At 43.1% G+C, this 24,059-nt stretch overlaps 2 protein-coding genes and 2 pseudogenes across 13 annotated transcripts in view; 2 read left to right on the forward strand and 2 right to left on the reverse strand.

Annotated features, from left to right (window-relative positions):
* The window catches only part of DCAF17 (DDB1 and CUL4 associated factor 17), a 57,449-nt gene extending 54,271 nt beyond the window's left edge, over positions 1-3,178 (reverse strand). For 4 of the 7 annotated variants that reach the window (XR_004273324.1, XM_032292993.1, XM_032292991.1 and 1 more), the window contains exons 1-2: positions 2,396-2,696; positions 2,188-2,291 (exon numbers count right to left, since the gene is read on the reverse strand). Coding sequence is in view for 6 of the 7 variants with exons in the window: in XM_032292993.1 (XP_032148884.1) it covers positions 2,188-2,291; positions 2,396-2,533 (242 nt within the window). In the remaining variant the exon portion in view is untranslated. The other 3 variants (XM_032292988.1, XM_032292990.1, XM_032292992.1) reach the window with 3 other exon arrangements.
* Positions 3,179-3,189: 11 nt separating this feature from the next.
* The window catches only part of METTL8 (methyltransferase like 8), a 117,836-nt gene continuing 96,966 nt past the window's right edge, over positions 3,190-24,059 (forward strand). For all 5 annotated transcript variants that reach the window (XM_032292997.1, XM_032292995.1, XM_032292996.1 and 2 more), the window contains exon 1: positions 3,190-3,526. The gene's annotated coding sequence lies outside the window, so the exon portion shown is untranslated. The remainder of the gene's footprint in view (positions 3,527-24,059) is intronic.
* Positions 12,736-14,077, reverse strand: LOC116561179 (annotated as a pseudogene). Its single transcript, XR_004273325.1, has one exon. The product of XR_004273325.1 is annotated as a 26S proteasome non-ATPase regulatory subunit 4 pseudogene (transcript).
* LOC116561182 lies at positions 21,506-22,915 on the forward strand (annotated as a pseudogene).

Consider the following 24,059-nt stretch of genomic DNA (forward strand, 5'->3'; position numbering starts at 1 on the left):
AAGCTATTTACGACAAACCAACAGCCAATATCATATTGAATGGGCAAAAATTGGAAGCATTCCCTTTGAAATCTAGCACTAGACAAGGATGCCCTCTCTCACCACTCCTATTCAATAGTATTAGAAGTTCTAGTCAGAGCGATCAGGCAAGAAAAAGAAATAAAGGGTAATCAATTAGGAAGGGAGGAAGTCAAATCGTCACTATTTGCAGACAACATGACTGTATATTTAGAAGACCCCATCGTCTCAGCCCAAAATCTGAAACTGATAAGCAACTTCAGCAAAGTCTCAGGATACAAAAATCAATGTGCAAAAATCACAAGCATTGCTATACACCAATAACAGACTTAAAGAGAGCCAAATGAAGAACAAACTGCCATTCACAATTGCGACAAAGAGAATAAAATACCTAGGAATACAACTAACAAAGGACGTAAAGGACCTCTTCAAGGAGAACTACAAACCACTGCTCAAGGAAATAAGAGAGGACACAAGCGGAAAAGCATTCCATGCTCATGGTTAGGAAGAATCAATATCGTGGAAATGGCCATACTGCCCAAAGTAATTTACAGATTCAACACTATCCCCATCAAGCTACCTATGACCCTCTTCACAGAACTGGAAAAAACCACCTTAAACTTCATATGGAACCAAAAGAGAGCCCGCATAGCCAAGACAATCCTAAGCAAAAATAACAAAGCTGGAGGCATCACGCTACCTGACTTCAAACTATATTACAAGGCTACAGTAATCAAAACAGCATGGTACTGGTACCAAAACAGAGATCTAGACCAATGGAACAGAACAGAGGCCTCGGAGGTAACGCCACACATCTACAACCATCTGATCTTTGACAAACCTCACAAAAACAAGCAATGGAGAAAGGATTCCCTGTTTAATAAATGGTGTTGGAAAAACTGGCTAGCCATGTGCAGAAAGCAGAAACTGAACCCCTTCCTGACACCTTACACTAAAATTAACTCCAGATGGATTAAAGACTTAACCATAAGACCTAACACCATAAAAACCCTAGAAGAAAATCTAGGCAAAACCATTCAGGACAGAGGTATAGGCAAGGACTTCACGACTAAAACACCAAAAGGATTGGCAACAAAAGCCAAAATAGACAAAGGGGAGCTAATTAAACTCTAGAGCTTCTGTACAGCAAAAGAAACAATCACTAGAGTGAACTGGCAACCAACAGAATGGGAAAAAATTTTTGCAAGCTACCCATCTGACAAAGGGCTAATATCCAGAATCTACAAAGAACTAAAACAGATTAACAAGAAAAAAACAAACAAACCCACTCAAAAGTGGGCAAAAGACATGAATAGATACTTTTCAAAAGAAGACATATGTGAGGCCAACAAACGTATGAAAAAATGCTTATCATCACTGGTCATTAGAGAAATGCAAATCAAAACCACATTGAGATACATCTGATGCCAGTTAGAATGGTGATCATTAAAAAATCTGGAGACAACAGATGCTGGAGAGGATGTGGAGAAATAGGAACACTTTTACACTATTGGTGGGAGTATAAATTAGTTCAACCATTGTGGAAGACAGTGTGGCGATTCCTAAAGGACCTAGAAACAGAAATTCCATTTGACCCAGCAATCCCATTACTGGTTATATATCCAAAGGATTATAAATTGTTCTATTATAAGGACACATGCACAGGAATGTTCATTGCAGCACTGTTTACAATAGTAAAGACTTGGAACCAACCCAAATGCCCATCAATAATAGAGTGGACAGGGAAAATGTGGCACATATACACCACAGAATACTATGCAGCCATAAAAAACAATGAGTTCGCGTCCTTTGCAGGGACATGGATGAACCTGGAAACCATCATTCTCAGCAGACTGACACAAGAACAGAAAATCAAACACCGCATGTTCTCACTCATAGGCAGGTGTTGAACAATGAGAACACATGGACATAGGGAGGGGAGCATCACACACTGGGGTCTCTTAGGGGAGACTAGGGGAGGGAAAGGGAGGTTGGGGAGGGATAACATGGCGAGAAATGCCAGATGTAGGTGATGGGGGGATGGGGGCAGCAAACCACATTGCCAAATACGGACCTATGCAACAATCCTACATGTTCTGTACATGTACTCCAGAACCTAAGTGTGATATATATATAAATACAAACTTCCAGTTTTTAAAAAAAAGTTACCTGCTGACACAGCGCCGATAATTGTCAAAATATATTCTTCCTCTCTCATAGGCTATAGGTGACCTGGAATGAGTTGTCCAGACATTCTTAAATTTAGTACTTTCCTAAAACACACAAAAAATTTTCGTTTAGGAAAGAACTTAGGCTTCCACTGTGTACCAATTTTAAGTTGGATTTTAACTTTTCAAAGTAACATAATCTCACCTACGTTATTTAAAAACATTATTTTGAATCCTTCCTTCACTCTGCCCTCATGTTTTGGTTTAATGAGGTGACCAACTTTTAGAATAATTGTTTGCAGGGAAGACATAAGAAGCATAAAACTAAAAGCATCTGGCAGCCCCATAACCACCTATTGACTAATCCCCCAGATTCCGGGACTTGTATCCTCCTCCCCATCGCCTGTGACCCTATTGAAAAGAGGGGCCACAGTGCGTTAAAACCGCACCCCCACAGGAGGCTGGGCCGTCAGGTGCCGGTAGCCCTCCGTTCCGCCCGGGCCGGCGCGCAGTCACCTGGCACACCAGCGCCCGTAGGATGCCCAGGTTGGTCCTCTGTACCACGCCTGCGTCGCGCGAGAAGCAGCCCAGCGCCCGGCGACTCAGCCGGCTGCACACGTTGGGCTTCCGGGTCGGGCCCATGGAGGCGCGGGCCGGGCGCTGGATAGGCTGGGCCGCAGAGGGGCGCGCCCCACACTCCCGTGCTGGGCAGCCGCAGCTGCCTCCGAATTTTGAGGCCCCGACTTCCCCGGGGAAGCCCAGGAAAAGCTGACACGGGGAGCCGGGCCGGGAGCACCCTGCGACGGGGCTAGGGAAAGCACAGCCGATGCACCGGCAGAGCGCGGAGAAGAGGGAAGAAGCACTCCCTTCTCGACCTGCTCCTCACAGGCTCTCTGGCCGCAGAGAGTGCGACGCTCCGCTACTGCGCCGCCAGCCGGAGCCCCTCTTTCACCGGGAAATGTAGTTCCCAGTGCCTCGTGAGGCAGCCTGGCTTCTCCCAGGAACTACAATTCCCATCAGACGGCGGGAAGCGAGGGCTTGCTCGGCCCCGCCTCTACCGCCGTGGCCCCGCCTCCTCCGGCCCGCGGAGGCTGCGCTGTCTGGCGGGCGCGCTTTTCCGGAGCTACGCGGGACTCGCTGGACAGAGCTCAGAGGGCGTGGTGCTGCTTCCTCCAGCTGTCCGCTGCGTATTTGCGCCCTCCATTTAGGAATCTGTCCCTCACTGTCCTGGTACCCCCACGCCTCTCAGCCCCTGACCTTCGCCCTCGGAGGTTCTGGCCAGGTGCCGGACGGGGCGCTGTGTCAAGGGCGACCCCTCAGAGCAGCGTCCTGTGCTAAAGGTACGCCCCGCGGCTTTCTCTTCAGCCGCACGTTGGCTGAGGGGGACGGTAAACTGTGCTTTTGTATTAGGACGATGCTGGCTTCGCATTCACTCTTAGTTTCACCTTCCAAGCTCGGATTGAGTTACTCTTTCCCGGAGGCCTGTCCTTTGGTGTCCTGCGGGGACACTGGGTGGTTTTGCGATAATTGCTGCATTTTCCTTGCTCTCTCCTCCATTCTTTTTTTCTTTATAGGGAATAAAATATGAGATGCTTACATTATTATTGGACGGCCTAAGATATTCCTCGTCGACATCTCTAAGTAAAAGATATACTTTGTTAACTAGTCCTGCCGGTATGTTCAAAGTTCCTAGCACACTAAACTTTCAGCAGGCGTGCGCCGCATGTGTCCCACCGCCTTGCTGTAAGTCCCTTGAGGGTGGTGTCGTTGTATCTCCCACGTGGACTTGAGCATGCTTGTACATAGGGCGCTGAGGAAAGCGAGCGATCGCATCCGACTGGCAGAGCAAAAAGTACAGTACAGCAGGTCCTCGAATCGCATTCTTTCGTTCAATGTCATTTTGTTATAACTTGATGAGAAAAAAAAAATCAGTTCCTACCAGGGAATACTGTTTGTGTGGAGGTTGCCCCTTCTCCCCACGTCTGCATGGATTTTCACCAGGTACTCCAGGGTACTGCGTCCCACATATCAGTGCAGGCTGAGTGAATTGGCCTGTCTGTGTGGTTCCTAAGTGTGGGTGTGAGTGCGCCTGCGATGGAATGTCCTAGTGTCCAGGGTTGGTTCCCACCATGCACCCTGAGCTGAGGGGATAGGCTCCAGCCACCCTCTACCCTGAACTGGAATAATTGGGTAAATAACTATCTTACTTGTTTTTATTAATCTTCTTTAAATGTATGTATAGCTTCCATTTGTTTCAGTGTTTACTATTAGAAGTGTTTTGGTCTTTATTTAGAAGTTTGGTGATGTTTTTGTGACTAGAAATATATGTTATAGGAACTTCACTCTTGTTTACATCAATTGGCCTCTGGTAAAAAATGGCTTTGTTATATGTCATTTTGCTTACAGTCACAGTTTCCAAGAATCTGTTGATGACGTTAGGTGAGTACTTACAGTACTGGTGAATGTGTTGGGTCAGAATTTAAGTGTTTAGTAAAAGTTGGCCATATCTCTTTTTAACCCTGCTGAGTTTCCTTCAGGACCCGAGCTTTTGCTGATTTTTCATGACTTATTTACAGCATATGATAGAGTGCTTTGTATATTTTTAGAGAGTGCTACAATAGTTAATTTGGTAATTCATGAATGCAGCTGTCACTGAGAAAACTGGAACCCAGAAAAGATAACTGGGTTTTCTTTGGCTTAAATGAAATTCAAATCATTGCTGAATTGGATTCATCAGCTCTCTCATTTCTTCTTCCTCTTTGCCCCTACTTGTTTGTCTTCCTTCCTGTGGTCTTTATTTCACCACCAAGTCATCACTAAGGGAGAATCAGCCTTGATGCCTTGCTGTTGCTCACCCACAACCAAGTCCTTTTGATTCTCTTATCCATCTCATGCGCATTTTATCTAAGTAACTTAGATAAAGTTACTAATAATGTGATTTTTTAATCACATTATTTAGTAGCCTCCTAATTATTCTTTCTGCTTTACTTGTGACACAGGATTTTGTGTGTGTGTGTGTGTGTTGCTTTGCCAGCTGGAGATCTCTGCAGCCAGAGACCTACCTGGGCCTTGCTTGGTCTGGGCTTGCCACAGGAGGTGCCTTGCCAACTGGCCCTCTGGGCTATTCCTGGCTTGCACTCAGGCATGGATCCTGTGGCCACCTGACGCAGGCTCAGCCCCTGGCGGGAGAGAGTGTCTGAGGAAGCGAGTGTGCAGTCATGTGGTGTCCACTTGGTTGCTCCAAATGCCAGCACAGGAGTGGGCTCCATGCAGGGCTTGCAATTGAAACAGGCATGTCACAAGTGACTCCCATAGTGGTCTCTGGCATCCAGACTTGGGGAAGGTGGTAACCAACCAAACAGGGGTGCCTGCAACCCAGAAGCCCCAGAGGTGGGTATTGCAGCGTGCTAACAGCCCTTTTAGACCCACTGTCTGCAGCCCGATGAACAGGGGCATGTTAACAGCTCTATCAGTCCTGTTACCCTGCTCCAGCCCACAGCTCTGGGACTGGCCTTGCCCCCCGCCCTGCTTCCTGTTGTGTGGGGTGGCCACCAGTGCCGCTGGTGGGGCAGAGAGCTACAGTGTTATTGATTTCTTCGAACCCATGTTCAGTGGCATCCTGAGTTCTTGTCCTGCGTCCAAGGATAAGATTAACAACCAGAGGGTGAGGAGGGCAGAGGAGTTTTATTGAGCGACAAAATAGCTCTTGATGCAGGAATTTTGCTCCTCAGCTCAGCTAGGTCTGACTTTTTGTCTCACAACCAGGAAGAATTAGGTGTGTGGAGAGTGAGTAGAGCAGAATTTATCAAGTGAAAGGAATCTCTCAGCAAAAAAAAAAAAGGGGGTCCTGAAAGCAGGTTCCTGGTTGCCCTCTTTACAGTTGAATACCTGGGCTTAAGGTGCAAATTTTGGAGGCTCCACCCCATCCTTCCAATGTGCTTGTGGGCTCTTAGTCTCAGCTACTCCGCATTGATTATTTCCCTTACTGCACATGTGTTAAGGAATGGAATTTTCTACTGTGGGCATGTTTAGGCAAGCCCCCTGTGCAAGGTCCCTTATCTACACAAAACATCTGGTGTAAGCACTTGTGAGTCAGGTCATAGGTTCTTCGGGGACTCTTCCCTTACTGTTTGCCTAAAGCAAGCTGGCTAACTCCTTTTACTCTCAGCTGAGGGGGGACACGAGGGTGGTTCCCCCACCCAAAGTGGGGTGGCCTCTTCCAGAATGGCTGGGTCCAGGGGCTTTCAGGGGTTCAGAATGGGGAAGTGCATGCTGATTGGTTTGTGAGTATGCACAAGAGGCTAAAACAAAGGTACCACTCAAAAGTGGGCACAACAGTATAAAAAACAAATTAGAGGAGGGTGGGTATATGTAAAATATGTAAAGGATAGGGATCAATCAGAGAAAAGTATGCCAAATGGGAAGAGCATTTCTCAGTCTGGTCCATAGATTTATCAAGGACATGTAGCTAGGCTTTAAGCTGTCTTTGGCTTGAAGGTCGGGTTTCACTGAGGACCCACCCCCACCTGCCTAGGATTTGTCTCCCTCCTGCTCCTATTACTTGGGTACTTTTAATTCTAACCCTCCTCCATACTGCTGCCAGACTAATTTTCCTAAAGCATAAGCTGTCACTTGGCTGTTGCATTCTTTCAGCAGCTCCCAACACCCGTACCAGAATTTATTTATTTATTTATTTATTTGAAATGCAGTCTTGCTCTGTTGCCCAGGCTGGAGTGCAGTGGTGCGATTTCAGCTCAATGCAACCTCCACTCGCAGCTTCAAGGGATATTCCTGCCTCAGCCTCCCCAATAGCTGGGATTACAGGCACACACCATCACACTCAGACAATTTTTATATTTTTAGTAGAGACAGGGTTTCACCATGTTTGCCAGACTAGTCTTGAACTCTTGACCCCAGATGATCTACCCACCTTGACCTCTCAAATTGCTGGGATTACAGGCATGAGCCACTGCCCCCAGCCTATAGCAGAATTTCTTACACCCAAGTAAGATACCCAGGATCCTCCATTGTTAACTTAAAATCTTTTTAGTATGTTACATATATGCAAAGATAAAATTAGGTATAAACTCCTTATGTTGTCTCTTCCTTTTTTTTTTTTTTTGTCTTTTTGATTTGTGTGTGTGTGTGTGTGTGTGTGTGTGTGTGTGTTGTATCTTTTATATACTGATAACACCCAAACATCTACAAGTTAAATGAAACAGAACAATAAAACCAATAAATTCAAATGATTGTGAGCAATGAGGCTTTAGCTGGACCTGAAAAGCTTTAAAAGTGGATATTTTCTGTGGCATACCTTCCTTACAGAAAGGCCTGTCCATATTGCCCTTGCGTTGGAGAGATTACTTGATGTCTTCACCACTTTTCTTTATTTAAATCACCACAAAACCTTCCTTTGTTCAATATTTCATGGTTTCATTTGTCCTTCAGTTGACAAACAACATAATTTACATACAATAGTCCCCATTTCATTCTCATTAACATATACCAATGACAAATGGCACCACTTGTTTAACAATACACTCCTAAACACACATATGTGAACTCAAATCTTGTGATAGCACTCAATTAAGAAGTGGTCATTCAGATGATCCAGAGTGTCCTTTTGTTAATATTCTTTTTTTTGTAGATTATTATCAAATTGAAATTGAAAGGTTTCTTCTACAGAACTCTCATAGCCTTGAGGATACATGTACAAAATCCCTAGGGGTTCACATAGTTACCTTATAGTACAAAATCTGAATCTCTTTGGTTAGAATGCCTGGCACTTCATTATCTTCACCTTGCCCACATTTTCAGCCTCATCTCTTTGACCATCCCTCATGTTTGCTTTTGTTGTTCTGACATGTTTGTGGACTTTCTCAAGCCAATATGCCTTTATATTTGGGATTTTCTTTATCTGAAGCTTTCTTTCCTCTCTTCTTATAAGTTTTATCTCAAGACTCATCCCAGGTATCACAGCTCCACTGAGACCCTTTTCCTAACTCTTCCAGCTTGGTTAGTAGTCTTTTCTGTGCTTCTATGTTACTTTGTACACTGTTGTGGCACTCTATTAGAATTGTCTATTAGAATTGTGATTTGTCTTCCCAACTAACCTGGGCAGAAACTGAGTAGTACTATAATTCTGCCTCTAGGCTGGGCGCAGTGGCTCACACCTGTAATCCCAGCACTTTGGGAGGCTAAGTGGGGTGGATCACGAGGTCAAGAGATTGAGACCATACTGGCCAACATGGTGAAACCCCATCTCTACTAAAAATACGAAAGTTAGCTGGGCATGGTGGCGCCTGCCTGTAGTCCCAGCTACTTGGTAGGCTGAGGCAGGAGAATCACTTAGACTCGGGAGGCGGAGGTTGCAGTGAGCTGAGATCACACCACTGCACTCCACCCTGGGTGATAGAGCAAGACTCTGTCTCAAAAAAACAAAAAAAACCACACATATATATATATATATACACACACATGTACATATACAAAGATACATTATATATGTATAATGTATATATGCATATATATAGTGTATACACACACGCGTGCGCGCACACACACACACACACACACATATAATTCTACCTCCTTTATACTACCTAAAATGTGGTTAATACGTATGTATGTTGAATGAATGGACTATGAAAAAACAGTATGTTTGTATAGAATCTATTATCAGCAGCTAAGTACTTCTTTTACTTTATTTTATTTTTTGAGAAGAAATCTCAAAGACTGGTCCTGAACTCCTGGGCTCAAGCAATCATCCCGCCTCAGCCTCCTCAGTAGCTGAGATGTGTAGTGAGTTTACAGGCATATACCACCATACCTGACAATAGCAGCTACTTTTAGCTTAGATGCAGATTTAGTCTCCACTTATTCTTTAAATCAGTAGGAAGTCACAATATTAATAAATAACTCTCAAACTTAAATCCTTAAGACTTCTACCTGTAGATATTTTCCATTTGTTGAAGGTAAAATGATGCAAACAGATATAGTTTTATGATTGGAAAATGACTTCTCTTAGTTTTGGGCATAGAACAAATATTGGTTCTTGTTTTTTTTCCATTCTTTGTCTGTGTTGTGTTTACAGAATACTTAACCATCCTAGCGATGATATTTTAAAGACAAGAAAGAAGAACTATTAATTCAAAAGTTAATAAAATGCTTTTTGTTTATATACTTTGTTTAAAGAAGCATTATATAACTGAATAAATATATAAAATACTCAAGGTATTAAACTTAAACATTTGTTCAGAGACTATTTTAATCAAGCTATAGGAAGTCATTTATTCAACATGTTTTTGTTTTCCATCCACAATGGGCAGGGAAAAATTTTGGCATAGGGTATAGCAGTAAACGGGATAGATAGGGTCCCTATATATGGGAGGAGATAGACAATAAATAAATAGATGAAAAAATACGATTTTCGGTAGTAATAAGTGCTGTGAAGAATATAAAACAGGTTGATGTGCTACAGGGTGGTTGAACACCCTGCTTTAGCCAGAGTGGTCAGGGAAGGACTCTCTGAAGAGAATACTGATAAGCTGGGCCCTGAATGATGAGCAGGAGCCAATCTGCAACAATCTAGTAGTCCAGGCAAACGGATGCTTGAGTTCAGGATCCCTAAGGCTTATAATAACAAGTCAAAAACTGTCAAAAGGCCAGTGTGGCTCTTTAGCATGCAGGAGGGAGGTAAACTTGGAGCAGCTGGGTGGGACCAAGACATGTCAAGCTTTGTAGGCCATGGTAAGGGATTTTGGATTTTATTCTGTTGTGATAGGAGGCTTTGAAGAGGGGAGTGACATGATCTATTTTGTGTTATAAAAAGGTCATTATGGCTACAGTGTGGAAAATATATTGTAGGGGGCAAGACTAATTGTAAGGTGACAGGTGGCTATTGCATTCATCCGGGTAAGAAATCATAGTGTTTTAGATTAGAGTGGTACCAGGAGAGATGGTAGGAAGTGAACAAAGTTAAAGATATATTTTGGAAATAGAGTTGACAGGACTTCTGATATAGTGGATATTAAGGATGCAGAAAAGAAAAGAATCAAGTGAAATCCTAATAAAGCAGAATCACAATAAATATTCCCAAACTCCTCAAAACAAATTGGAAACATGATGTGATATCAAAGAAGCAATGCCTGGATTTTATGAAAGGTGCACATCAGCATTATACATTAGTGCTAAGGAATGTTAGGATTTGTTATGTGGCTAGAGCATGTGGGAAGAGGGAATAAAGTCAGATCCCAGAAGTAGGTAGGGGTCAGACCATGTGAAACTGTGGAAATGTGATGGAAAACCATTAGAGTGATATAACATTCTTTTTAAACAGATACTTGGCTGCAGCATCAAGAACAAGAGTGAAATATAAGGAGACCACTTCGCAGGTAATTGTAGTAGTCCAGGTGCAAGTCACTTTTGGACATTTATTTTGAAGTTATTGAAGCTGTTGACCACAAGTTTGGTTCTTGTTTTCTTTCCTCTCTATATTTTAGTGATGTGTGTCTGAACACATAGTATATTCATGCATATACGAAGTTTTCAGAAAGATTTAGGTTTAAAGGTAAAGCTTGCAAGCTTATCCTCTTATTTTAAACAATATTTATTCAAAAGAATATCAATCCTTTTATGCTATGTTACAAGTAACATAGCATAATATACAAATAACAATTATAAAATGAACACCCATATACTTATAATCAACTTAAAAAGAGACAGAATATTACTTAAAACTTTGACATTTCTTATGTGCCCGTGATGATTCCCAGATCCCTCTTTCCTTTTTAGATAAATAAAAAATTGTTTTAAATGTTTTTGAACATCATATTTATGGAATCATATTATATATGTGTACTCTTCTGTAGCTTGTCTATAGTTTTCTCAACATTACATGAAGGAGATGTAGCTTGTCTATATTTGTCTCAACCTATGAAGCAGATGACTGTCCATCATTTTCACAGGTCCCATCCACACTGGGGGACTATGCAAAGGATGAGAGGGTGGGTATCTTGGGGACTGTTTTATAATTCTGCCTGCCACAAAGAGTTGCTCCAGAGTATAAACCTAGGTATTGAATTACTGAATTATATGCTATATGCATTGTATTAGTCCATTCTCCTGCTGCTAATAAAGACATACCTGTGACTGGGTAATTTATAAAGGGAAGAGGTTTAATTGACTCACAGTTCCACATGGCTGGGGAGGCCTCATGGAACTTACAATCATGGTGGAAGAAGAAGCAGACATGACCTTCTTCATATGGCATCAACAAGGAGAAGTGCAGAGCAAAATGGAGGAAAAGTCCCTTATAAAACTATCAGATCTCAGGAAAACTCACTATCATGAAAACAGCATGAGGGTAACCACTCCCATGAGTCAATTACCTCCCACCAGGTCCCTTCCACAACACATGGGGATTATGGGAACCACAATTCAAGATGAGATTTGGGTGGGGACACAGCCAAACCATATTATTCTTCCCCTTCCAAATCTCATGTTCTCACATTTTAGAACACAGTCATGTCCTTCCAACTGTTCCCCAAAGTCTTAACTAATTCCAGCTTTAATTTAAAAATCTAAGTTTAAAGTCTCATCTGAGACAAGTCCCTTCTCCCTTTGAGCCTGTAAAATCAAAAGCAAGTTATTTCCTATATACAGTGGGGGTACCAGCATAGGGTAAATACACCCATTCCAAATGGGAGAAGTTGGCCAAAACAAAGGGACTACAGGCCCTATGAAGTCCGAAATCCAATAACACAGGCATTAAACCTTAAAGTTCCAAAATCATCTCCTTTGACTCCAAGTCTCATATGCAGAGCATGATGATAGAAGAGGTGGGCTCCCATGGACTTGGGTAGCTCTGCCTCTGTGGATTTTCAGGGTACAGTCCCAATCCTGGCTGCTTTCATGGGCTGGTGTTGAGTGTCTGAAGCTTTTCTACGTGCACAGTGCAAGCTGTCATTGGATCTACCATTCTGGGGTCTGGAGGACAGTGGCCCTCTTCTCACAGCTCCACTAGGTGGTGCCCCAGTAGGGACTCTGTATAGGGACTTCAATCTCACATTTCCCTTCCACACTGCTATAACAGAGGTTCTCCATGAGGCTCCACCCCTGCAGCGAACTTCTGCCTGGACATCCAGGTGTTTCTGTACATTTTCTGAAATCTAGGTGGAGGTTCCCTAACCTCAATTCTTGACTTCTGTACACCCACAGGCCCAAAACCACATGGAAGCTGCCAAGGCTTGGGGCTTGCACCCTCTGAAGCCATGGCTCAAGCTGTGCCTTGGCCCCTTTTGGCCACAGGTGGAGCAGCATGAGTGCAGGGCACCAAGTCTTGAGGCTGCACACAGTAGGGGGGCCCTGCACCCAGCCCAGGAAACCATTTTTTCCCTCAAGACCTCTGGGCCTGTGATGGGAGGGACTGCCTCATAGTTCTATGACATTCCCTGGAAACATTTTCCCCATTGTCTTGGTGATTTGCATTTGGTTCCTTGTTATTTATGCAAATTTCTGCAGCTGGCTTGAATTTCTCCCCAGAATAGGAATTTTTCTTTTCTTTTCTTTTTGAAGCAAAAAAGGAAAAAAACTTGCCAAGCTTTATTTAGGCTGTAATGGTTACAAGGTAACATTCATCTAACCTTGTATTCTGTGCCTCCCATGTAGTCCCCTGAGCAGGCTCAGCTGCCCTTTCCCCCCAGTCTTTCTTCTTGTCTTCCTCCTTCTTGTCCTTCTTGCCATCCTTGGTGGCCTGGGAGGCCAGGGAGCCCATAGCATTTCAAATGGCTTCATTGTTGGGATCCACACCTGGGAGGTTCTCTAGGATACTCTGAAGGAGCTCGGGCTCCTGCATCACATCATAATCATCCTCCTCCTTGGCCGGCTCAGATGTGTCCATTGCTGAGCTGGCATCAATGTCTGCTGATTCCACCTGGCCAAACTCTGCTCCCTGCAGGGACATCTGCATGGCATAAGCAATCTGCTTTTCCTCAGTCATACTGCTTAGGTCAGGAAGCCCAGTGTGGCCAAACTCTTGCTGGCTGATGGTCATCTTCAGCAGGGCATCGCCTGAGTCTTCAGTCCCAGTCGTAGCAACCCCAGCCTCAGCAGCAGAAGCTGCAGCTGCCCGCCAGGCCTCCTCCTCCTGCCGCTGCCACTGCTCTTCATAGATACACGAAGGGCCAAAGCCAGCTTGGGATCAGCACTGGGATCTACTCCAAATTCAAAGTCACTGGCACCAAGACCCAGCATGGCACCACCTTCACCAGCCAAAATCGGAGAACTGATGAGAGCATCAGCCAAGCTGGGCCCGGGAGGTACTGTCACCAGATGAGAACTGGTTCCATCTTTGCCATTCAACGTGTTTACAAAGGCTGTCAGCTTTTCTGTGTTCACGTCCTCTTCCCCAAAATTGATAATGTCAACATTTACTTTCTCCTTCTTGAGGCGTTTAGCCAGTTTCACCAGATCCTTCTCATTGTCCTCCACCAGGCTTCCCACAAAGGCAATGATGTGCATCTTGTGATTCTTGCCCTGATAGTGCTTCAGAGCCAGAAGGGCCACGTGGATGCCAGTGCAGAAGGTGACCCTGCCCTTGGGTTGGACAGTGTGTAGCTTGGACAGGATACGGCCAGTGTCTGGGGTGAGTGTGGTCAGCACTTCACAGTCATTAGCCAGTGTGATAAGGCCCATGTTGTTCTCTGGGTTGCTGCGGGTCTTTGAATGACAAACTATGTTGACAGCATCCTGCTGGGCCTGCAGCTGGGTGGGTAAGGAGTCCCCATTCCACATATACTCACTGTTGTCCACACACACCATAGTGCTTTCCAACACCATCTTGCTACCTTCCTCCCTCCCAACCGGTTCTCCGGGACTGGAATTTTTCTTTTCTATTGCATTGTGAGGCTGCACATTTTTCAAACTTTTATGCTCTGCTTCCTCTTGGGCACTTTGCTGCTTTGAAATTTCTTTCTCCAGATACCCAAATTATCTCTCTCAAGTTCAAACTTCCACAGATCTCTAGGGCAGGGGCAAAGTACCTCCAGTCTATTTGCATAGCAAGAATTACCTTTACTATGGTTCCCAAGATGTTACTCATCTCCAGGTGAGACCACCTCAGCCTGGACTTTATTGTCTATATCACTATCAGTACTTTGGTCAAAGCTATTCAACAGGTGTTTAGGAAGTTCCATACTTTCCAACATCTTCCTGTCTTCTGAGGCCTCCAAATCTCTAGGAAGTTCCAAACTTTCTCACATTTTCCTATCTTTTTCTGAGCCCTCCAATTATTCCAAGCTCTGCCTGTTACCCAGTTCCAAAGTCGCTGCCACATTTTTTGATATCTTTACAGCAGCACCCCATTCCTGGTACCTGTAAGGTTTATTGCCAATGTAGAATGAGGAAACTGAGGCAAGTATGAGAAAATGAGAAACCAATTTATTCAGCTCCCGGGCGAGGTTCTGTGGCCCAGGAAGGGGCCAGAGAAGTCACACCTGGCTGTTTAGGTCATGGGGTTTTATGGGAAGGGAAGGCGACCAATTGGCCATTGGGGAAACAAAGCAAAGGCAATTTCATTGGCTGTCAGGAAGCAGGAAGTGCCTGAAACTAGTTGCTATTGATAGGTGGGCGGGACTTTGGGCAAGTGGGTCTTGATTGGCTGTTGGGGAAACAAAGTGAAGGCAATCCTATTGGCTATTAAGAAGCAGGAAATGCCTGGAGCTAGTGGTCATGGGTAGGCGGGTGGTACCTTAGGTAAGTGGGCCTTCTGGGGGCATACAGAGCAGACTGCTACCAGGCAGGGTCTGATGGGGCTTCTTTAAAAAATTTTCCTGCAATGTTTATTAACAGCGGGCTGGGGGTTAAATGCATAATTTAGTGCTGAATGTGGACTTGGGTCTGGTATGTGGAGGCGGGTGCGGGGAAGCCGTGCGGCAAGGCCAGATAACGAGCTTGGGTGATGACGCAGTTATCAGACGCAGAGAGAGATGGATGAGTCCGCTTAACCCTCTGTGAGGCAGCCAGCCTTACAGTACCAATTTACTATGTTAGTCTGTTTTCATGCTGCTAATAAAGACATACCTGAGACTGGGTAATTTATAAATGGAAGAGGTTTAATTGTCTCATAGTTCCATATGGCCCAAGAGGCTTCAGGAAACTTACAATCATAACAGAAGGGGAAACAAACACATCCTTCTTCATATGGCAGCAGCAAAGAGAAGTGCGGAGAAGAAGTCCCTTATAAACCGTCAGATTTTGTGAGAACCCACTATCACAAGAACAGCGCAAGGATAGCTGCCCCCATGATTTAATTACCTCCCACAACATGTGGAGATATGGGAACTACAATTTAAGATGAGATTTGGTTGGGGACACAACCAAACCATATCATGCATCTGCAGCTTATTAGGTGATACCATGTTGACTCTATATGTGATTATACTAATTTGTACTCCCATTAGTTGACTTCCCATTACTTTATATTGTTGCCTGCACTTGTATTGTCAGACTTAAGATTTTGCCAATGTGGTGAATACAAGACTATTGTGTTATGATATTTTAATGCATTTTCATATTATACAGGTGAGCATCTTTTTTAATGTTACTAGGCATTCATGTTTTCATTCTTGTGCAAAGGCTGATCATGACTTTTGCCCATTTTCTATCAGATTGTGTCTTTTCCTTCTTGATGTTTAGAATGTTTCTGCATGTTTCTCCATACCAGTCCTTCATTATATGTGTTACAAATGTCTTCTCCCAATTTGTGGCTTATTTGATACTATATAAAAAAAGAAGCTCTCACATTAAATGTGGTAAAAGTAATCAGTATTTCCTTTTATCATTAGAATTTGACTCTTGTTTAAGAAATGCTTAACTCGAGGTCATAAAGATATGCTCCTATTTTTTTCTAAGTTTTAAAGTTTTAACTTTCCTACTTAAGTCTTCAGTCAGCGATGAAATTGATTTGAGGGTATGGTTTAAATTAGAGATGCTTTCATTATTATTATTTTTTGTATATGAATAATCACTTGTTCCAGACCCACTTATTGAATAATCCCTTCATTTCTTCACAGATCTGCAGTGCTAGCTCAAGTTACCTATCTGGTCAGGTCTATTTCTGTGCTCTGTGTTCTGTTCCATTGTCTTATTTTTCTGTCCTTGGGCTGACAGGTAACCACTTATTCACTGCAGTTTTATAATCAGGCTTGGGAGCTGGTAGGGCAAGTGTTCCATCTTACTCCTCTTTTTTAGGAGTGTCTTATTTCTTTTTTGCCATTGGCACTTTCATATACCTTTTAAAATCACCTTGAGCTTTCCCAAAACCTTATTAAAATTTTGATTGGGATGGCTTTAAATCTGTATATCGGTTTGAAGAGAACTGACATCTTTACCATATCAAATTATCCTATTTAATGAAGACTATAGAGTCTTTCCTCGCTATGCTAGGGAGATTGGATCCAGGATGCCCACATATACCAAAATCTGCACATCCTCAAGTCTTTGAGTTTACCCTGTGGAACCCAAGTATATGAAAAGTTGGCCCTCCTTATATACAGATTTCACATCCCCCAAATACTGTATTTTCAATCTGAGTTTGGTTAAAAAAAATCCTCATATAAGTGGACCCATGCAGTTTAAACTCATTTTATGCAAGAGTTACTGTGTAACTCTCCATTTATTTAGGTCTTCATTAGTGGCTCAGTGAAGTTTATAATTTTTTCTTTAAAGGATTTGCATATTTTACAACTTCCTAAGTACATTATATTTTTGGTCATTGTTATAAATAGCGTGTGTGTGTGTGTGTATGTGTGTGTGCATTTTTTTTTTTTTTTTTTGAGATGGAGTTTCGCTCTTGTTGCCCAGGCTGGAGTGCAATGGCGCGATCTCGGCTCACCGCAACCTCCGCCTCCTGGGTTCAGGCAATTCTCCTGCCTCAGCCTCCTGAGTAGCTGGGATTACAGGCATGTGCCACCATGCCCAGCTAATTTTCTGTACTTTTAGTAGAGATGGGGTTTCACCTTGTTGACCAGGATGGTCTCAATCTCTTGACCTTGTGATCCACCCGCCTCGGCCTCCCAAAGTGCTGGGATTACAGGCGTGAGCCACCGTGCCCGGCTGTGTGCATTTTTTTTTTAGAGATAGGGTCTCACTGTGCTGCCCAGGCTGGACAATGGCTCTTCACAGGTGTGATCATTGTGCTTTACAGTCTCAAACTCCTAGGCTTAAGTGATCCTCCTGAGTAGCTGGGACTACAGGTGGTGCCACTCTGCCCTGCTAAACAGTATATTTTTAAATTAGGTTTTCTAACTATATGTTTGATAGTACATGAAAATATATTTGTCTATTTGTATTTTGATCTTTTATTTGGCAATCGTGCCAAACTTTCCTTTTAATAGTAATAGTTGCCATTTGTAGAATTTAGGATTTTTTTTTCTGTGTAGATAATTATATCCTTAGGAAATCATGACAGTTTGTTACTTCCTCCTTTTACCTTTTACCTTTTATTTCTCTTTCCTTTCTTACTGTGCTGGCCAGGGCCTCCAGTGCAGTGTTGAGTAGAGCCATTGATAGTGGACATCCTTGTCTTATTCATGTTTATAAAGGGAATACTTCTAATATTTCACCATTGAGGATGAGATTGTAAGTTTTTGGCAGCTACCCTTTATCAAGTTAATGCACTTCTCTTCCATTTCACAGTCGCTGAAAGTTTTATTTGATTTTTAATCATGGGTGAATGTTGAATTTTACCAGATGCCTTTTTTGTATCTGCCGAGGTGATTATATGATTTTTTATTTTAATCTGGTAATGTGGCAAATTACAGTGATCTACTTTCTAATGTTAAACCAACTTGGGTTTATTTGGATCAATTTTTGTGACACATTTTGTTTTTTATACATTGTAGACTTTGGGTGACTGCTAACCTCAGTACTCACTCAGCTCTGGACTTTTGCTAGCTTTTGGTCTCTGAGGATTTCTATTTCTTGCTGGCCCAGGGGTGTGTTTAACATTAAAACATATTAATCCAGCCATTTGGAGGTAGTTGATAGCAGAAAGGATTTTGGAGCGTCAAGTTCACCTAATTTGTGGAACTAAAATTCCACTTTATCATACTTTTAAATTAAAAGCTTCTGTTCATATAAGATATGGTTTAAATGATCACTTACCATCATGTCTGCCTCCTCTTGTTTTTCTTCTTCTTGTCTCTGCATAACCATGCCACTCTCTACTGAAAAGACAAAGAAATAGACTAGCGGGAAGAGGATCGTACCAGGAGTCAATAGGTACAAGTTCTAGTGCCAGCCCCATCACTTCTGAGATCTTGACCAAGCCACTTTCTTTTGTTGTCGCTTTTAAATAAAATTTTTGTATTTTTTGTAGAGACAGGGTTTCACCATGTTACTAAGGATGGTCTTGAACTCCTGGGCTCAAGTGATCCACCCACCTCAGCCTCCCAAAATCCTGGGAGGTGTGAGCCACGGCGCCTGGCCAACACTTTCTTTCTCTTAAGTTTTACTCAATCATCTGCTTAGTGGAAGCACTCAAGATTGAAATGAGATCACGTATTTATAAATATGAACATGTAATAAGGAGAAAGAATGAGAAGCAATGATATACAGAACATTCTCTGTTTGGAAAATGTAACAGAAACGGAGTTTGGGGAAGGGAGAGGTTTAAATCAGTCACACGGGATTTTTTTTATGGTGGAACTATTTTGGTATTTACATGACACCATGCCTGTGTTAAAACCCATAGAGCGTTACAGCACAGAGTGGAATTTAACGTATGCAAAAATTTTAACATAATATCAGGAGTGTGGGGATTCCAGGATGGAATGCAGAGTGACAAAATAATCTAACTGTATTACAAATGTATGCAATAACCTCACTGAAAGGGGCCAGAGAAAAGGTGTTGACCTGAGTAACTTTGGAAATTAGACTGTAAGACTAAAGGCTGTGGGAACTGTACATAAGCACTGTACTGCAGTTGATAAAGTTTCCTGTGGAGGTATGGGGTAATAATTCTGAAACCACTATACAAGTGTACTGAAATTCAACAATTAATAACTGGATGGTGATGATAGGAACCATGTTTCTTACTGTCTGTAGCTTTATAGAAGGCTATAGACAAGCAAGAAGGGAAGGCTGGAGTGATCCATGTGGTAATGGATTAGAGTTGGAGATATTTGTATGAACTCTAGTTTAATATAGTTACAGATGGATGCATATAGAAATACTTTATATATACAGATATGTGTATGTACTTGGTTTATTATGCACACCTATATTTCCTTGCTTTGTCCCTTGAGAGGACTGAAAAGCCAGGACAACCTAGTAGCAAGGAACATATCTGGTGCCCAGACTATTCTCTAATAGTCTGGGCACCAGATATGATTTTTGGAGAATTGGCTGTTTCTAGGACTGGATCAAGGAATACACAAAATGAGCCCACAGCACCTTGTAGTGCCAGAAAGTAAAGAAGTGCTAAAAACAAAAACAAAATGACTAAACTGTGTCAAAAGGAGTATAGGAGCCAACTGAAAGAGGATTTTTTTTTTTTTTTTGAGACAGTGTCTCACTCTGTCATGCTGCATGACTATACTCACTCTGGAGTATAGTCACCCAGGCTGGAATGCAGTGGTATGATCTCAACTCACTGCAGCCTCTGCCTCCCAGGCTCAGCGATCCTCCCAAGTAGCAGGGGCCACAGGCACATGCTGCCATGCCTGGCTAATTTGTTGTATTTTTGGTGGAGATGGGGTTTCACCAAGTTGCTCAGGCTAGTCTTGAACTCCTGAGCTTAGGTGATCTTCCAGATTCGGCTTCCCAAAGTGCTGGGATTATAGGCATAAGCCACCATGCCCGGCCTGAAAGAGCTCTTAATGGCCAAAGCTCAAAACATTGAGCAGCAAAATAAATAAGTTAGTATTTAGTTGTAACCCACAGTGTAACACATATATATATATATATGATTTGCACTGATATAAATAAAGGATCTGATATAAATAAAGGTCTGTACTGATATAAATAAAGGATTGAATAAATAAATAAATGGGAGACAAGAGACAAATCTTCCATGCAAAGGAATTCCAAATATTCTGTGTAGATATAATGCCCTTAAGGAGGTAGAGCCTAACTCCCCACTTCTTAAATGTGAGCTCTGCATAGTGATTTCCTTCCAAAGAGTATACTGTGTGAAAGGGGTGTATACCTTAACCGAGGAGAAACCTGTCAAACTCTGACCAGTATACCTCAAAACTGTCAAGGGCTTTATAAACAAGGAAAGTCTGATAGACTGTCAGAACAAATAGGAGCCTAAGAAGACACGATGACATGATCTCATGTAATAAGGGATCTTGGAACAGAAAAAGGATGTAAAAAATTAACGAAAAAAAGTAAAAACAAAAAAAATAAAAACAAAATTGAATAAAGTATGAACTTAAGTTTATAATAATGTATTACTATTGAGTTATTAATTATAATAAATATACCATAATAATGTAAGATTTAATAGTGGGGGAAATTATATCAGATGTATGGAAACTCTGTACTATTCTGTAACATTTTTGTAAATCTGAAACTGTCCAGAAATTAAAAGTTTACTTTAAAAATGCAACAGGAATATGGTAGAAACCACTATATAGGTGTAGCATGACTTAGTGATTAAGAATATGAACTCGTGTACCAGCCTGCTTGGATTCAGATCTTAGCTTCACTGCTTACTAGCTGTGTAACCCTGGTTAACTTAAGTAACTAGAACTACTTAACTTCTCTGTGCCTCAATTTCTTTATGTGTTAGTGAAGATTCTTGGGAGGATTTAATGAATTTGTGTGAGTGTGCATGTGTATGACTTAAAATAGTGCCTAGCACAAAGCAAACCCTCTGTAATTGTTTAAATCTATTTATTGTTACTACTTTTGCTGTTTAGTTTTGGGGATTATGGCTAAATTTCACTGCAACTCTCTTCAGCATACTGATTTTTAGCTTGGCACTCCCAACAAAACAGTATCCATAATGCTTTGTTCTTGCCAGGGAAATTATCAAGATTATAAAGATTCAAGAGAAAGCAGGACCAGAACTTGAGAATTTCCAACCCAGTTTCATGCTTCATATACAGCTAGTGCTCGACTTAGGACCACAGTCGGGACCGCGGACCGGTCGTAACACGATTTGGTCGTAAGCTGAGTAGGCTATATGTACCGTTGAAATGGTGCACGCGGAGATGGTAGTGCTGCCGGAAGCTGGTCCACACTGTCGTACGCCCAGCTGGGCAACGTTTGCGCTGCCAGATGCAGAGCAGTCGTGGCTAGCTATTGTGGCCGTAAAGTCAAATGGTCGTAAGTTGCATAGGTGGTTAGTCGATCAATACCTGTATAGCATTCACGTAGTGTATGCAGAAGTTACAAAGCCTGACTGGATCTACTTTTTATGGGCATAGACGTGCCACACATAGAAATTCTGAACTTGGGTTCCATTGGTAGTGGGAGCAGAGAGCGGACCCCAGAGACCCCTAAGCAGCTCCACCGCCGCTGCCAGCCTAGGTACCATCATACCCCTGGAGGAGCCACAGCTGCCGCAGCTGGCCCAAGTCATAATCACCGCAACCATGAGCAGTGAGGCCGAGACCCAGCAGCCGCCGGCCACCCCCGCCCTCAGCGCCACCAACACCAAACACGGCACTACAGGCAGCAGCGCAGGGAGCAGTGGCCCGGGGACAAGAAGGTCATCGCAAGGAAGGTTTTGGGAACAGTAAAATGATTCAGTGTAAGGAACGGATATGGTTTCATCGACAGGAATGACACCAAGGAAGATGTATTTGTACACCAGACTGCCATAAAGAAGAATAACCCCAGGAAGTACCTTCCCAGTGTAGGAGATAGAGAGACCGTGGAGTTTGATGTTGTTGAAGGAGAAAAGCGTGCAGAGGCAGCAGATGTTACAGGTCCTGGTGGCGTTCCAGTCCAAGGCAGTAAATATACAGCCGACTGTAACCATTATAGACGCTATACACATCATAGGGGTCCTCCACGCAATTACCAGAATAGTGAGAGCAGGGGAAAAGAACAGCGGATTGGAGAGTGCTCCCAAAGGCCAGGACCAACAACGTCGGCCCTACTACAGGCGAAGGTTCCCACCTTACTACATGGGGAGACCCTATGGGCGTCGACCACCATATTCCAACCCTCCTGTGCAGGGAGAAGTGATGGAGGGTGCTGACAACCAGGGTGCGGGAGAACAAGGCAGACCAGTGAGGCAGAATATGTATCGGGAATATAGACCACGATTCCTCAGAGGCCCTCCTCGCCAAAGACAGCCTAGAGAGGACAGCAATGAAGAGGATAAAGAAAAGGAGATGAGACCCAAGGTCAGCAGCCACCTCAATGTCAGTACCACTGCAACTTTAATTACCAACACGGCGCCCAGAAAACTAAACCATAAGACGGCAAAGAGACAAAAGCAGCCAATCCACCAGCTGAGAATTCATCCACTCTCCAGGCTGAGCAGGGCGGGGCTGAGTAAATGCCGGCTTACCATCTCTATGGTCTGGTTTAGTCATCCAACAAGAAGAAATAGGAAATTTCAGCAATAAGAAATGAACAAAAGATGGGAGCTAAAGACCTTGATTGCTTGCTTTTTGCCCGTTGACCAGATAAATAGAACTATCTGCATTATCTACGCAGCATGGGGTTTTTATTATTTTTACCCAAAGATATCTCTTTTTGGTAATAACGTGTTTTTTAAAACAGCCTGGTTTTTCTCAATACGTCTTTAAAGGTTTTTAAATTGTTTCATATCTGGTCAAGATGAGATTTTTAAGAACTTCATTTTTAATTTGTAATAGAAGTTTACAACTTGATTTTTTTCAAGTCAACAAACTGCAAGCACTTGTTAACAAAGGTCTTAAATAATTGTCAAAAAAATTTCTGAAGTTAACTTTATTTGGCTTTCAGTAGATTCCTTATTAAGATATCCACTTCCCTTGCTAACCTAATGTTCTTTTTGGGAAAAGCACTGCTTGCAATGCACACCCCTCAGATGTAGGGTTCAGCATCTAAAATTTAGATGACATTTGAAGCAAAAGTGGGATGTATTATGGAAACATGTATTTCAGGTCTGTTACCTGTCTACCTAAAATTCATACCACTCTTTAGAAAACTTTTTTTTTTTTTTTTGAGACAGAGTCTTGCTGTGTCACTTGCTGGAGTGCAGTGGTGTGATCTTGGCTCACTGCAGCCTCCATCTCCCAGGTTCAAGCGATTCCCCTGCCTCAGCCTCCTGAGTAGCTAGGACTACAGGCGCATGCTACCATGCCCAGATAATTTTTTGTATTTTAGTAGAGATGGAGTTTCACCATGTTGGCCGGGATGGTCTCGATCTCCTGACCTCGTGATCTGCCCACGTTGGCCTCCCAAAGTGCAGGGATTACAGGCGTACACCACCGCACCCTGCCAGAAAACTTCTTATGGATCGGCAGCTCAGGTGGAATAGCGTACTGAGTAGAACATAGAATTTGGAGTCAGGAGCCTGCTTGGAGAACGGGTGCCTGTGGCTATGTGACCAAGTGTTTGAGCCTCAGCTCCTGCATCTGTACAACAGTGATAACAGAAATCTTGCCGGGCGCGGTGGCTCAAGCCTGTAATCCCAGCACTTTGGGAGGCCGAGGGGGGTGGATCACAAGGTCAAGAGATCGAGACCATCCTGGTCAACACGGTGAAACCCCGTCTCTACTAAAAATACAAAAAATTAGCTGGGCATGGTGGCGCGTGTCTGTAATCCCTGCTACTCAGGAGGCTGAGGCAGGAGAATTGCCTGAACCCAGGAGGCGGTGGCTGCGGTGAGCCAAGATCGCACCATTGCACTCCAGCCTGGGTAAC

Source organism: Sapajus apella, unplaced genomic scaffold, assembly GCF_009761245.1.
Source record: "Sapajus apella isolate SASKATOON/1434 unplaced genomic scaffold, GSC_monkey_1.0 scaffold28, whole genome shotgun sequence".
NCBI lineage: Eukaryota > Metazoa > Chordata > Mammalia > Primates > Cebidae > Sapajus > Sapajus apella.